Genomic DNA, 13,419 nt, shown 5'->3' on the forward strand with positions numbered 1-13,419 from the left:
ACTTTATTAATACCGAAATTGTCCAGGAAACTTCCGCAATTAGCTGGCTCGCAGAACACGAGGGCTTACGCGGTTTCTCTCTCTCTCTCTCTCTCTCTCTCTCTCTCTCTCACTCTCTCTTTCTTTCTCTTTCTTTCTTTCTTTCTTTTGTTCGTTGATACAACTGGCCGAGCTAATCTCATCTTCGGCACGTCGATTCGCTCTAATCGAGAAATAATTGTACGAATTTGTCGAGAGTACTGCTCGTCGGCGTATAAAAAGAAAAAAAAAAAAGAAGAAAAAAAAAAGAAAAAAGAAATGAAGAAAAGAAAGAAGAAAAACAAACCCGTTGTGTGCTGCTATTTCGAACGAACTTTGTCTTTTCTGTTCTATCTCTCTATCTTCCTTTCCCTCTCTCTCTCTCTCTCTCCTCAGGACAATGGAATTCACGAGACAAAAGAGGCCGCTGCCGCTGTTCGTTCCCCCGTTTTATACCCGTTTATAACGTTCCCGCGCTAACTCGGTTAGTCGTTTGTTAGCGAAATTAGAAGCGAGCGCTCGCGCGCTCTCTCGCTCGCGTTCGCGAACGACCAAACGAAAACCATAATGATTCGTTTGAGCTTGTGAGTACCTATTTTAGTGACTTCTGCTTGAGCTCGTTTTGATTCCACAATACGATTTCTCTCTCTCTCTCTCTCTTTTTTTTTTTCTTTATTTCTTTTCTCTTCATTGCTAGTTTTATATCTAGTCATATACGAATCCATTAAAAGGTTCGCTCTTTCTAATTTTCTTTATTAAATAATTGCAATTTCTCGAATATGTATAATATGTAAATCCGTGGTAATATTAATTGTCAAAGAATTAAAAATTGATTCATCGATTATTGAGTTATATAAATATATATAAAAAAAAAAATAATGAAACATTAAAAAGTCTAATCATCACTCGTTTTAATTTTCTTTTTTTAAAAAATTACTATATCTTAAATATTATATAATTAATAATGGATGGCCTGAAATTACAGACAAATCTTGAAACTACGAAGTATTAAAATAACAATAATTAAAAAACGTCTTTTTTTATAAACGTCATGTTTTAAAAACAGGATCATGAACATGATCACGGGAAATGTATCATTCGAAACATTCTCTTCTAATTGATTAAAAGCGGATGCTCTTAAACGTTTCCGGGTGCGATTCGATGAAAAACGAAAGAAGAAACAAGATCATTGGATTAAACGGTAAATCGATAATCATTATTAGTCCACAAATCGGAACCAATCGCTCATCGGTATCGCGTATCCAGAACAAGTTAAAGTATATACATAGATCGCATGTATTGATCATGAACCAGATTTTCTTAATAGAATACTTAAGTAAATGCCAAAGAAGAAGATCTTCTTTACGATGATCCTTTTGGATGCACGGACTTTAGAATGTTTTTTGTGATTTTTATAAGAAACGATCAAGAGAAACCTTGGATATGGGTTCATCATTGTAAAGTAGAAAGAGAGGGAAAGAGAGGGAGGGAGAGGGGGGGAGAAAGAGGAGAGAGGAATCGATTGATTTTTTCGTCACGGCATCGTCTTCTCGCAGGTGGAAACGAGTCGACTAGCAGCCTCCTCAAAATCTCCATCCTTTCCTTTTCCCTCTTCCTCCTCCTCCTCCTGATCTTACTCTTGAGAAATTCTCTCCAGTCATTGACTACGAATTCCACCGATATTCGAAGCGAACCTTGCCGCTCCGATTAATGGCTTTTTACGCGCATTACTATCCACCGCGTGACAGATTGAGAGCAATCTTTTTTGTTGAGTTGCCTTTCTGTTTCTTTCTCTTTCTCTTTATCTATCTATCTATCTATCTTGCTCATTCTTTCTAGACGTTCCCGAATTAACATCGTCTTGGTTACGCATACGAGACATCGATTTCATCGCGGAAACGTAATCAATGTGGGTCTTTAATTAATATCTTCTCATTTATCTCACTTTTTGTCTTGTCCAATATAAGACATTAAAATAGGGGGAGGGGGTGGGAGAAGAAAATTGTCGTAAAACGTTTTACATTTATTCGCGTGTTTTCCATCCCGTCGTCTCATTCGTAGAATTCTACGACCATAAGCATCCTATGCTTATATATATTCGTGACCTTTTTATGTATTCCACAATAATTTACGCCCAAAGATCGCTGAGAAACGATGATGTAGATGATATTGGTATTGGTGACTCGAATACAAAACAACGACTTTCTCTCAACGATATTTTTCTTTTTCTTTTTTCATTTTTTTATTTTCTCTCTCTCTCTCTCTCTCTCTCTCTCTCTCTTTCTTCTATTCCTCTTTTGAAAGGAGTTCTCTTAAATCTCAAAGCTACAATGTAACGCAATGCGGTCTCATACTCTTAGGCTTCATAAAGCATCGGGTCAGAAAACAAAACGTGGAAGAAAGAGTGGCACCCCTGGATACTGGCTCGCGGTAGACGAGAAGATGGAAAAGGGATTTTTTGTAGATGTCGTGGACAGACAAACAGAGAGAGAAAGAGGGAAGATATAGTGGGAGGATGAAGAAGGGAATAAAAAGAAGAAAACACGCTAAACGTGGAACCAGGGAGGTCATAAAAATCCGAAGCGCAGGTATAAAGCAACAATCTACAAGTTCGTGCGAGAACGATCCTAATCTCTCTTTCTATCTTTCTTTTAGTCGCTCAAGGAAGAGTAAGAGAGCCAAAGGCGGAAAAACAAAAAATAAACTCCGAAAGAAAATAACCCCTTGCTTCGCCAAATTGCCAAGCGAATTCTTTTGAATTCGTTTAGAAAAATCGACGCTTGTACCGACCAGGACGAATAGAAAAAAAAAAAAGAAGAAGAAGATGCAGAAGAAGCAGAAGCAGAAGAAGAAGAAGAAAAAGTAAGAAAAGCGACTTCGGGAAGAAATGTCGAGACGATCTTTGCTGTATCGTTTCACTCCGAATATATCCAGGAATCGCGCGAGTCGAGCTTTTATTCGTCGTAAATTTACCTGCTCGTAAATTCGGTTCTGATTCGTCGTGTCTGACACAGTAGTATTCTCTATTTATGTTTACCGGTCTTTCGATCATATATTCATCGTACGGAAGTGACGGTAAAAAAGATACTGGTAAACGGTTGATACGTCATAAGCGTTACCTTAGCAGGTAATTAATAGACCCGAGAGGTTTCGATGTTAGGCTCGTTTGCTAGCGGTCATAAATTCTCTACGGAAGGTAGAGGAACGAGCGACGCATAAATTTCACGTATAGGCCATGACACGGTACGCTTGGGAGAACGAGGCGCGTAACGCGACGGATGGCTTACGACGATTCGATTTCGCGAATCCTCTTCAACGCGAGAATGAGAATACATTTTACTCGAACCGCGCGTTAATAGTTTCGTAATCGAATAAATACTGATAAACGATGATGATCGTTTGCAAGCGACTTCCGAGAGAAATTGTAACTAACTCTGTCGGCTCGACTAAGTATCCGCTCGAGTTAGCGCGAATTTAATTTAAAGTTAATCGGTATTTCATTTAAAATATGGAACCCCCTTCGTACCACCCCACCCGTCCGACATAACGTACTTAATTTTCTCATCATCGGCCTAGACGACGGCAAACGACTGTCTTTAGTTTAATTCCTAATATCCGCACAGACATTATCACCGACGTATACGAAGATTCGCCACGAACATTTAATTAAGATAGAAAAAAAAAAAAGAAAAAAGAAAAAACGATCGTAAAATTTCGCTATTTAACGCATTCTCTTCTTTTACGTCCAGACGTCAAAAGTTTATTGTTATGTTCGTTTTGCACGTTAAAAAGAAGATCGATGACGCACATCGAACTTCCTCGATATAACGATTGTCGATATCTGTCGAAATAAAAATGAAACATAAACGGAAAAATACGGTCTAAACGAAGAAATAACGATTACGCTCTACGTTAATTTATTTCTTCTTGAATCTTGCTTTCTTCGATATCACCGCGGCATTCAATGGCGATTTGGGATTCGATTGGTTTTTGTGCTTCTTACTCTCGACGTGCTGAGCGAACGTGCTCTCTGAGTTCAACGACAGATTACACGGTGCGCAATAATATTGACCTGGAAGAATAAAGAGTGTTAATTTTTCAAGACTTTCTTTGGGATAACTTAACAGGATAATTATACTTACCCGAAGGCGTTCTGTAAATGGAATAATCTATGGGACCTGATGAACTCGAAGCGTTTTCATTTTCAGAAACTAAAAGGAAAAAGAACAAGGGAAATAAATGTACGTGCTTTCTTTCGATATTATGAACGAAAGGGAAAGAAAAAAAAATGCAAAATGAAAGAAATGCCTCGTACGTAGTTCAGGAATGGGTAATCCGTTGAGTCTAAGCATTCTCATGTGTCTGGCACCACGCTTATGTGTTTCTAGTTGATCCTGGCGATTCGCGGAGACACCACAGAGATCACATCGAAGCGGAGTGGGATATGCTGGGGGTGTGTAAATGGGAGTCGTGGTTCCTTGCGGTGACACCATGATGTTACCGTCAGATACCACGGCTGATGTTCCTGGCACTTGCACGTCCTGTTGAAAAGCCATGCCTATTCCGTATCGACCAGTCGAGTCTATGTGGTTGTACTGATTTTGATTCTGCGACTTTTTCGGCCTGTAACGTTCAATATCGTAATGATCGAACTCGGCCAAACTTCTTGTATGATAAGGATCGATCGAAACGAGTCAGGACATTTCGATACCTCGAACGAGGACCGCCGTGGGCTGCTCTTATATGTTTCTTCCCGGCGTAATGTTGTGACGCTTCGATTTGCGACGAAAACCAAGTTTTACAAATCTGAAATTAAAATTATTTCAAATTTTGATATTACGATCGGTATCATATCAATCAATTTGTTTATTATTTCCAAGGGGATTTGTAAAGGAACAAAAAAAAAAAGAAAAAGCTTACGTCGCACCGATTTTGCCAATCGGTCGTACTACTGACTTGGCCGTCTTCCGACTTCTGTTTTTTCACGCTTTGATTCAAAAACATGGAAACCTTCTTTTGATGAGGCTTACCGTCGTAATGCAATTTTGCTTGCAGGGTAGAGTTCATCTGAAAACGTCCTATCGTTTTTATTCGTCCGACTGCCCTCATTGAGCCGCGGATCAAATTTCACGGAAGTTAACAGATAAAGAAATCTTACCACCGCGTTGCAGAGATCGCACTTGAGCGGCTTCATCAGCGCTGACAACTCCCTCTGGGCACTGGCAACTTTTTCTGAGAGAGCGAGAAGCAAATAAACAAACAAAGCATAAAGTAAACATTTGTTTCTCGGTGGAATGATTCGTACAGGTAAGTTTGTAAAAAAAGAAAAAAATAGAAAAGAAAAAAGAAAAAAAAAGAAACAAGCGTAAGGCCGTTTTCACGCGAACAATTTTACGATAATACAAAATATACTATCGTTTTTATCAGGAAAACTTTGGTTTGATCTCAGTATATATATATATATATATATATATATATATATATATATATATATATATATATTCATATCGATTGCAATGATTCTATTCGAAAATGTATCCGTAATAGGCGGCACTAGTCAACCAGATAAATATAATATCAAAAAATCTACTCCAATTTTTTTCTATATGCAAAAGATCAGTTGATAATAACGTGCATTGACATGTATGATACGTATTCGTCGTGGATCAAAATATAATCTGATAGATTCGAATGAATTTTCACAAATTCGACAAGCGTGAATCCTCTTGCGATAATCAAACGTCGTTATTATTCGTACGACATAAATATTTATTTTATATATTGCGATATATAAATATCTGATAGATACAAATGCAATAGATGTGCGATGTGTGAATTCGTTTAATTTGTCAATTAATCAAACCTTCCATAAAAACTGCCTAATAATAATAATAATGGAAAAAATTAATTAATCACCTGCATCTTGGGCAGGATCGATGAACTCGTTCTTACGCTTATAATACTTATTCTTCGGTTTTGATGATGGCTGGACCGCCGATACTTGAACGACCGTATTAGCAGCTGGTCCAGCTTTGTACGACGTATCGTACCATTGCGCATACATATCTGCCGAGGTATCCGCCTCCGTAGAAATCCACCATGGTATAGGCTGTTGTGTCGGTGTTTGCGGTTGCATCGTAGGGTGCAGAATATACGGAGTTGGCACCGCTAAATTTGGAAGAGCCGTTTGTATCGTATTCGGATTTGTCGCTGTCGAGCTCGTTATCGTTTCTGTTGTAGCCGTTGTTAACGTTGTTGTCGTTATCGTTGTTTCTACTATTGGTTTTTGTTGTTCCCGATGTTGTTGATTTTGTATACCACTAGTCGTCGACACGGCGTTTGTCGATGAAGTTATAGGAGGTGGGGGTGGTGGGGGCGGAGGTAAGAAGCATTCTAATCCTAATTGTAACAGAACAATCATATTGGTTATTATTTTCAATTGCATTCTTGATCTCTTCTTGTTCGTACGATATTATATTGTGATCTTAACTAAACTATCGTATTTTCATTCGGTACATCTATGATGTATTTATAAATAAATAAATAAATTCGTTTTAGGTATTATATTTATCGAATGATCTTTATTTTGCTTTGACTTTAAAAGGTTTCGCGTTGATTTAACTGTCGAATCTGTCGAATGAAAAATCATTTCGTAGTAATATTTAAATTATAAATAATTCTTTTTTCTTTTTCTATTTTCTAGCGACTAATTGTAAGTTTAAATACTCGAACAACCAGATTAATACAATAAGTTTCAATAATTCGAGCAGCAAATCAAAGTGATTCAAGACGTTGCAAATATACTTAGATCAAATACGATGCAATAGGAGGATGCACGTAGAGGTATTTACCGTAAGTAAATTGCAGTGAAAGGTTAATATTATTCTTCATTTTGAAAATGTTTCATAGATTCGATCATACGCGATACTTGCATAACGAGAACGAAGTCTGTATTAAAATAAACATAAGTTTCATTCAAAAATTGATTTTATTTTTTCATTTACTGTACTAAGATCTTTTATTGAATTCTATAACGTTACTAACGAATTTGCACCGTTTTATCTTGACTTTATCGATATTAACAATAATAATATTAATAATAATAATAATAATAATAATAATAATAATAATAATAATAATAATAATAATAATAATAATAATAATAATTCGATAAACTTCCTTTTATAATCTTACTATGAGATTAATAAAAATAATCGTTGACGGCAATAATATTGATGGCATCGATACTATTGTATACGTTTCCCTTCAAAAGGAAAACCGTGAGATAGGCAAAACCATTTCCTTGTTTTTTATTTTTTTGTTTCAAATATGTATCTCGTTTCCCTTTAACACAATAAAATCAATAAAATCAATAAAATCAATAAAATATACGAATTCAAGATAGATACAAATAGACACTCGAAATATTGCGAGAATATATCTAATTATAATTTATAACATTGCAAAGATATATTATCTACGGAAATTTTGTATGTTGTTAAGCTACTATCATCCTTACAATGTGCGTGTTTCGATGACGTAAACTTCTCTGTTCTTTTCTACTTTTTCTTATTTTTTTTATTCTCGTTCAGAATAGAACGACTGATACGGAAAATGTCCTTGAAAAGTATCTTTTCATGAAACAAATTACTATGACACGGTTGATTCGATGTGATAAATGATATTCGTGTTTAGAAATAATCGCTGTTTGGTAGTACGTACTAACGCACTGGCTCGAAAGCCATATTTCGAACAAACTGCGGGGACAAATGCACGTTCAGTGGTATATATATACATATATATATTTTCTATATGTGTATATGCAGACATCCGCATACATATACATACATGAATATGTACATACGTTAGGTAAAGAACAGCCGCCATTAGTTCTATTCTCTAATGTTCCCAAATTGTACTTACCTTTTGTATATATGTATGTATGTAGGTGTGTGTATGTATGTGCGCGCGAGCGCGCGTGCATGCTCGTATGTATACGTGTATGTGTATATGTACGTTGTCAAAGCACCTTTGTCAACCACATGTTTTGTAGTCTATGATCTAGCCAACTGCTTTTGAAATCGCTTTGCGATGTGTTTTCCTATATTCAAAATAAGAATTTGTTTATTTCACGTGAATGCTTCTGTAGTGTTATTCGTACACGATTTTCTACACCCGCGGCTTTGAAATACATATTACGTTACTCTAATATGCTCTAACGTTCCTTTAGGAACAATTAACTCTTGAAATAATGATATTTAAAAAAATTGAAATGATAAAGTTAACGAATATATTAATGATAATAATAAAATAAAACAAATTATTATTAATATCTTAAGCATTAGTATATCGTGAAATAAATTATTATTATTATTATTGTTATTGTTATTATTATTATTATTATTATTATTATTATTATTATTATTATTATTATTATTATTATTATTATTATTATTATTATTATTATTATTATTATTATTATTATTATTATTATTATTATTATTATTTTACAGTGAACGTATATAATGTTCAATATCGTATAGAAATATTTAAATAAATAATAATCGATGTGCTAATTAAAGCAAATCTATAATCTATTATCAATTTTTTAACGAATGACCGAATCGTACGATTATAGATGAATTATGATATGTATTATAAAATAAATAATACTTCACTATGATTTCGAATATAAAGAAAAGAAAAAATAAAAGAAGAAATGTTATTGATCGTGAAAGTGTTAAAAAAAAATCCGCGCGAAAAACGAACGATTATAATGAATAAATTTTCGCATTAAAAACAAAAAAAGAAAGATAAAGGATTATGTACATTTTTTTTTCATAAAAATAATCATAGAACCGCGATTTCAAATTTATTGCTGCCAGAAAAAAGTTCGATTTTCTTTTGAAGACACGTTGGTATAATAGAAAACTAATATCGATAAATTCGGCGTAATTATAAATTCACGAAGGATTTTGTTTTTCTATAAGTAAAACAAACAATAATGGCGCGCGCGCGCGCGCGCGTACTCATCTTATACGTCTTCGAAAATTAATTGAAGTATATGATAATTCACTGCACGTCGTACATATATACATATTCTAGTATTATCTAATATAGCTCATATCAAATATCTTCTTAGGTAAATAAAGATACTCGTAAAGCGATTAGAAATGAATTTACAACAATGTTATATTAGCAAGTCATGTGCTTTCAACTGATTCGTAGAATTATGGAAGCCGGTTATGGAAACGTGGGAAATATTCGAATGAGAACTATTTATAAATTTTACTCATTTCTTTTTTTTGATAGTCGTGCGTTACTAATAAAGCCTATAGTAAATAAAAAGAATTAATAAAAGTAAATTCGTTGATCGAATGATTAAGATTTGTGTATATATTAAAATAATAATTATATTTTTATCGGTTTAAGAAACAACTCTCTTTTTCGTTTCGTTAATGTGTTTTTATCGATGCACTTTACTTACAATTAATTACTAAGAAAGGAACTAAGTAGTACTTATGTACGAATCTTATTCGTCCAAAGATCAAACGACCCCTACAAATTATAATAGCGCTAGTTCTACCTTTCTCCGACGTTCATAATATGTATCATTAACCTCGAATATTTGTTGACACTAACGAAGTAAGGATAAAGGAAAGGTGTAAGAAAGACGTCGCATGAATAGAGTGAAATATTAAGTGCCATTCCAAATAAATAAATTGAGAATAAAAACTCACCGGGTACTTCTGGATTCTTTATTATCTTCGCGCTAGACATTTTGCGAGCCCCAATATCGATGCGGTTTCTATTTTTGTCGAAGGAAGCTTGACAGCGCTACTCTGCGTTTATTTTGATATATATGTATATATACACACACACACACAGACACATACACGCACATACACACACGCACACACACCCATATATGTAAAAATGTATCGATAAGATTTTTTTTTTATTTCACTCATGAGATTTACGTTTCAAGTACGTGTCATTTTGCACCATGAATTTTTGGAGGGAATTCTTTATCGTGACGAGTCCATAGATTGACACACCGGACTATGATCGTCTATAGGAATGAAAAATTTGTGAGGTTAGATGATTTTGACAAGCGACCTGACGACATTGCGCGATATTGACCTGCGGTCCAAGATGGCCACCGATACTACGCTCGTCGACCGTGAACTATCGTATTTTCAAAGAATTCCGGTTATTAATCAAATATTCGATGTACGCTGGAGCCTCGCTCTTACGATAGATGCTGATGGAAGAGAAGATCGAACTCTTAAAATGTCTAAAGGAAAAAATTTGCAACGGGGAAGATATGATAGATCGACTGAAGATTATGGAGGAGGTTAATGGGGTTGATAAACTTATGCGGAAGATACAGCAAGAGATAAGATTCTTAAAAAAGGTATTTTTTTAATACGTTTTCAAAGTTCTAACTTTTTAAATAATTTGCTACATTCTTATGTCATGATTGTTCTGTATTTTTATAAAGGTACAATCTACAGGAAATGTAAAAAAAGAACATCTACTAAGTACAAATTTGATTCACCTTGACGCAATGGTAATGCGTCTATTTAATTCCAAAGAACCAATCAGCGTAATGAAGCCTTTTAAATACGAAAGATCAAGATTGGAGGTAGACATCGTTTGTATAAGCGGAGGATCTTGGGTTAAAGTTATTGCTAGAAATGCTAGAGCTCTTACATTGATTTCGCTTGGCAATGGTGAATATGGTCAAAAATCTGTCTTAGATCAAGCAGAATCCTATTTGCAATGTGCCAAGCACCATCCACACTTATACAAGTCACCCGAAATTGTATTTTACTTTGCATATGGCATAGAAATGGTATTAGCAAAACGCTTGGAATCCATGGGTATTGTTGTGGAAGGTGATAGAATAAATAGTCATGAAAATGAAAGTAATGAGATAGAAACAGATGAAACTCTATTGGTTTCCCGTCTTAATGGAGAGACACAAATTGAAGAATTCAAAGAAAATCCTGTTCTTGATATGGTAAATTTAAGTCCAGCAACAATTACAGAGGAAATTCAAATTTTGAATTTAGATGTTTCAACGTTACTGGCATATGTTTCTAATATGACAAATGGATTCGATCATTTTATATACAGGGAACCATTATTAACGCAACAAGCTGAAATGGAAAGAAAAAGACCTGTTAAACCCATATTAGATAAATTATTTAAAGGAAAAACCTTTGTTATTTGTCGAACTGCTTATGACAACTTTATGAATATCATAGATGTAATTGGTGGTCCTAAAGAGACATTAAGAGCACACGAGTTATTAAAACGGGTGAAAATTGTAGATGATGTACAAACAGGCAGAATTATAGAACAATTAAGTTTAGGTGGAAAAATTAAGGATAGATCGCGATTAGTTTTCGCAAGTGGCGAAAGTATGAAAAGTATTACTGTTTCTGCAAATGAAGGTTTCGTTAGAGCAGCACGAATGCAGGTATTAGATTTGTATATTATTATTTGTACTTAAAATATTTGTAATACTTTTAATCAATTATATTATATTATTTCAGGGCATTGAGTGTACCGTCTTCTTACATGAACCAAGATCTCTCTCTGAAATCAAAGAACACTATGCTAAAGAAATCGATAACTTTTGATATTAATTATATATTTTTATTTATACCATAAAAACATAAATATTGCATTAAATGTTCAGTTTTTTAATATTTATCAAAGTACTTTTTTTCTTAATTATATGATAAAATTTTGGAATTAGACAATGATTAATTATTACTGTTATACTTATTATAGAAAAAGGATTTAGATATGGTCTTGTATTTTAGACATCGTCGATCGTCTATTCATCGCCTATTGTATCTAAATCTTTTTCAAAATCTGCAATAATAAATGACATTTATATCCTGTAAAAATGTATAAATTTTCTGAGAAAAAAAAAAGATAAATAAAAAGTATTAATAATAAAGTAGATAATACCATCAATGAATTCTTGGAAATGTGGATTTTTTTCTCTTGCTAATTTAATGAACTCTTTGCATTTTCCTTCATTGCGAAGATTTTTATAACATTTAGCACTATTTAACAAAGCTTTCAAATTCGAATCGCTTACTTTCAAAGCCCATTCACAGTCATGTAAAGCTTTTTCAAATAATTTAAGATTCATGTATGACAAAGCTCTATTGTTCCAAAGAACAGTGGAGTCTTTACGTTGTTCTATTGCTTTGGTAAAATATGTCACAGCCTTTTCATAATCTCCTTCTTTAAATGCACCATTTCCAATCCTTTTTAACGTTTCTGCGCGTTCATTTCTTATCTTTCTATCTGCTGCTCGTTCATTAGCATCTTTTTCAATACTCTTCATGAATGCTTCTAATTATTTAAGACAAATATTGAATGATATAATGTATTATAATATTTATTTTATATGAACTATTACCTTGTCCCATTTTATTTGGATCAGATGTATTTTCATTTATGGAACATTTATTGATGATTGTACGATTAGTTTTAACTTTTAATTCTTCTAGTTCAGAAAATTCTTTCTGAATTTTTCCATTTAAAATTTTATCTGCCAATGTTTCACCAAGTTCTTGTTCTTTAGGATCAGAAGATAATAATTTTGATACAATTTTTTCTATAGTGTAAAAAGTTTAAAAGTTAAATAAAAATTTTGCCAAATTACATTAATTTCAAACTTATTATAACCTACCAATTTCAGTAACACGGTGCATAAAATTCTGAAACTCTTCTTCGGTAAGTTTATTAGTAGAACTTAAATTTTCTATTGCTTGTTCACGTTCAATTATGTGTTCATTATTATATTCAACTTCTTTTGAATCCATATTTTTAACTCACTTTATAATCATATATATATATATATATATATATATATATATATGATATATATATACTATTAGTGCGATATATTATGGTTCAGCACAGAAACAGTTTCTATGGTAACACAACATTTCAGTAACTTTTCATTCTTAGAGATAATATTTTATATGAGGAATTTTAATTTATAAAATCTGTGATTAGAATACTGCTTATTATTTATATTAGAATTGAATATGATCATAAATTATAAATCAATAGTAAAGCTTAATAAAGATTTTGCTGGGGTAACAAAAGAAACAAACTACCATATGTATTGGTTTATTAGGAAGGGAGTAAGATAATGTAACAAAACAGCGACGAAGTGGAAATGTTAGTCCTTATTTATAATCACACAACGAGGATGAGTTTTTAACAAGATTTATCCTTCTAAAGAAATTTACAATCGCAAGATTGTATTATCTAAAGAAGCATCACTCTCAACAGAACAAAATTTAATGCCCCGCATATTAACTGTTAGAGCCTTTCTTTGGTGGAAAATCTAGCATTCTACGT

At 33.4% G+C, this 13,419-nt stretch overlaps 4 protein-coding genes and 1 long non-coding RNA gene across 7 annotated transcripts in view; 2 read left to right on the forward strand and 3 right to left on the reverse strand.

Annotated features, from left to right (window-relative positions):
- Positions 1-506: 506 nt before the first annotated feature.
- LOC146872923 (uncharacterized) lies at positions 507-2,811 on the forward strand. Its single transcript, XR_014982268.1, has 3 exons — positions 507-602; positions 2,379-2,606; positions 2,674-2,811. It is a non-coding gene; the product is annotated as an uncharacterized LOC146872923 (long non-coding RNA).
- On the reverse strand, positions 2,279-9,893 carry LOC118440814 (zinc finger protein 346). 2 transcript variants are annotated; one of them, XM_035864425.2, is made up of 8 exons: positions 9,759-9,893; positions 5,935-6,417; positions 5,177-5,250; positions 4,939-5,085; positions 4,730-4,824; positions 4,334-4,641; positions 4,161-4,229; positions 2,279-4,090 (listed from the first exon to the last, which is right to left on the reverse strand). In XM_035864425.2, the coding sequence occupies exons 1-8, from the start codon at positions 9,796-9,798 to the stop codon at positions 3,936-3,938; spliced, it is 1,371 nt and encodes a 456-aa protein (XP_035720318.1). In that variant the 5' UTR covers positions 9,799-9,893; the 3' UTR covers positions 2,279-3,935. The 2 variants fall into 2 exon arrangements, with proteins under 2 accessions (XP_035720318.1, XP_085513714.1); XM_085657588.1 differs by lacking the exon at positions 9,759-9,893 and adding an exon at positions 7,942-8,123.
- Positions 9,894-10,279: 386 nt separating this feature from the next.
- LOC118440815 (UPF0415 protein C7orf25 homolog) lies at positions 10,280-11,880 on the forward strand. Its single transcript, XM_035864427.2, has 3 exons — positions 10,280-10,435; positions 10,523-11,506; positions 11,583-11,880. The coding sequence occupies exons 1-3, from the start codon at positions 10,280-10,282 to the stop codon at positions 11,667-11,669; spliced, it is 1,227 nt and encodes a 408-aa protein (XP_035720320.1). The 3' UTR covers positions 11,670-11,880.
- Positions 11,701-13,001, reverse strand: LOC118440818 (tetratricopeptide repeat protein 12). Of its 2 annotated transcripts, none has more exons than XM_035864437.2 (4): positions 12,740-13,001; positions 12,467-12,625; positions 12,007-12,399; positions 11,701-11,907 (listed from the first exon to the last, which is right to left on the reverse strand). In XM_035864437.2, the coding sequence occupies exons 1-4, from the start codon at positions 12,870-12,872 to the stop codon at positions 11,870-11,872; spliced, it is 723 nt and encodes a 240-aa protein (XP_035720330.1). In that variant the 5' UTR covers positions 12,873-13,001; the 3' UTR covers positions 11,701-11,869. The 2 variants fall into 2 exon arrangements, with proteins under 2 accessions (XP_035720330.1, XP_035720329.1); XM_035864436.2 differs by having other exon boundaries at positions 12,467-12,664.
- Positions 13,002-13,153: 152 nt separating this feature from the next.
- LOC118440816 (uncharacterized) overlaps positions 13,154-13,419 on the reverse strand; it is a 1,653-nt gene continuing 1,387 nt past the window's right edge. Inside the window, exon 1 of the mRNA XM_035864428.2 lies at positions 13,154-13,419. This exon is cut by the window's right edge and continues 1,387 nt beyond it. Within this exon, the coding sequence (XP_035720321.1) occupies positions 13,374-13,419 (46 nt within the window). The 3' untranslated portion in view covers positions 13,154-13,373.

This window comes from Vespa mandarinia, chromosome 6 (genome assembly GCF_050613455.1).
Source record: "Vespa mandarinia isolate Hongniang chromosome 6, ASM5061345v1, whole genome shotgun sequence".
Lineage (NCBI taxonomy): Eukaryota > Metazoa > Arthropoda > Insecta > Hymenoptera > Vespidae > Vespa > Vespa mandarinia.

Excerpts from the sequence above, each read along its gene's own strand:
- LOC118440814 (XM_085657588.1), bottom strand. The coding sequence starts at position 8,002 with ATGCACGCGCGCTCGCGCGCACATACATACACACACCTACATACATAC. Across the intron at positions 5,251-5,934 it reads CGATCCTGCCCAAGATGCAG|AAAAAGTTGCCAGTGCCCAG; the intron begins GTGATTAATTAA and ends TCGCTCTCTCAG. Across the intron at positions 4,091-4,160 it reads CATTTACAGAACGCCTTCGG|GTCAATATTATTGCGCACCG; the intron begins GTAAGTATAATT and ends TTATTCTTCCAG.
- LOC118440815 (XM_035864427.2), top strand. The coding sequence starts at position 10,280 with ATGCTGATGGAAGAGAAGATCGAACTCTTAAAATGTCTAAAGGAAAAA. Across the intron at positions 10,436-10,522 it reads AGATAAGATTCTTAAAAAAG|GTACAATCTACAGGAAATGT; the intron begins GTATTTTTTTAA and ends ATTTTTATAAAG. Across the intron at positions 11,507-11,582 it reads TTAGAGCAGCACGAATGCAG|GGCATTGAGTGTACCGTCTT; the intron begins GTATTAGATTTG and ends ATATTATTTCAG.
- LOC118440818 (XM_035864436.2), bottom strand. The coding sequence starts at position 12,872 with ATGGATTCAAAAGAAGTTGAATATAATAATGAACACATAATTGAACGT. Across the intron at positions 12,665-12,739 it reads GCACCGTGTTACTGAAATTG|AAAAAATTGTATCAAAATTA; the intron begins GTAGGTTATAAT and ends TTTACACTATAG. Across the intron at positions 12,400-12,466 it reads TCCAAATAAAATGGGACAAG|AAGCATTCATGAAGAGTATT; the intron begins GTAATAGTTCAT and ends TTAAATAATTAG.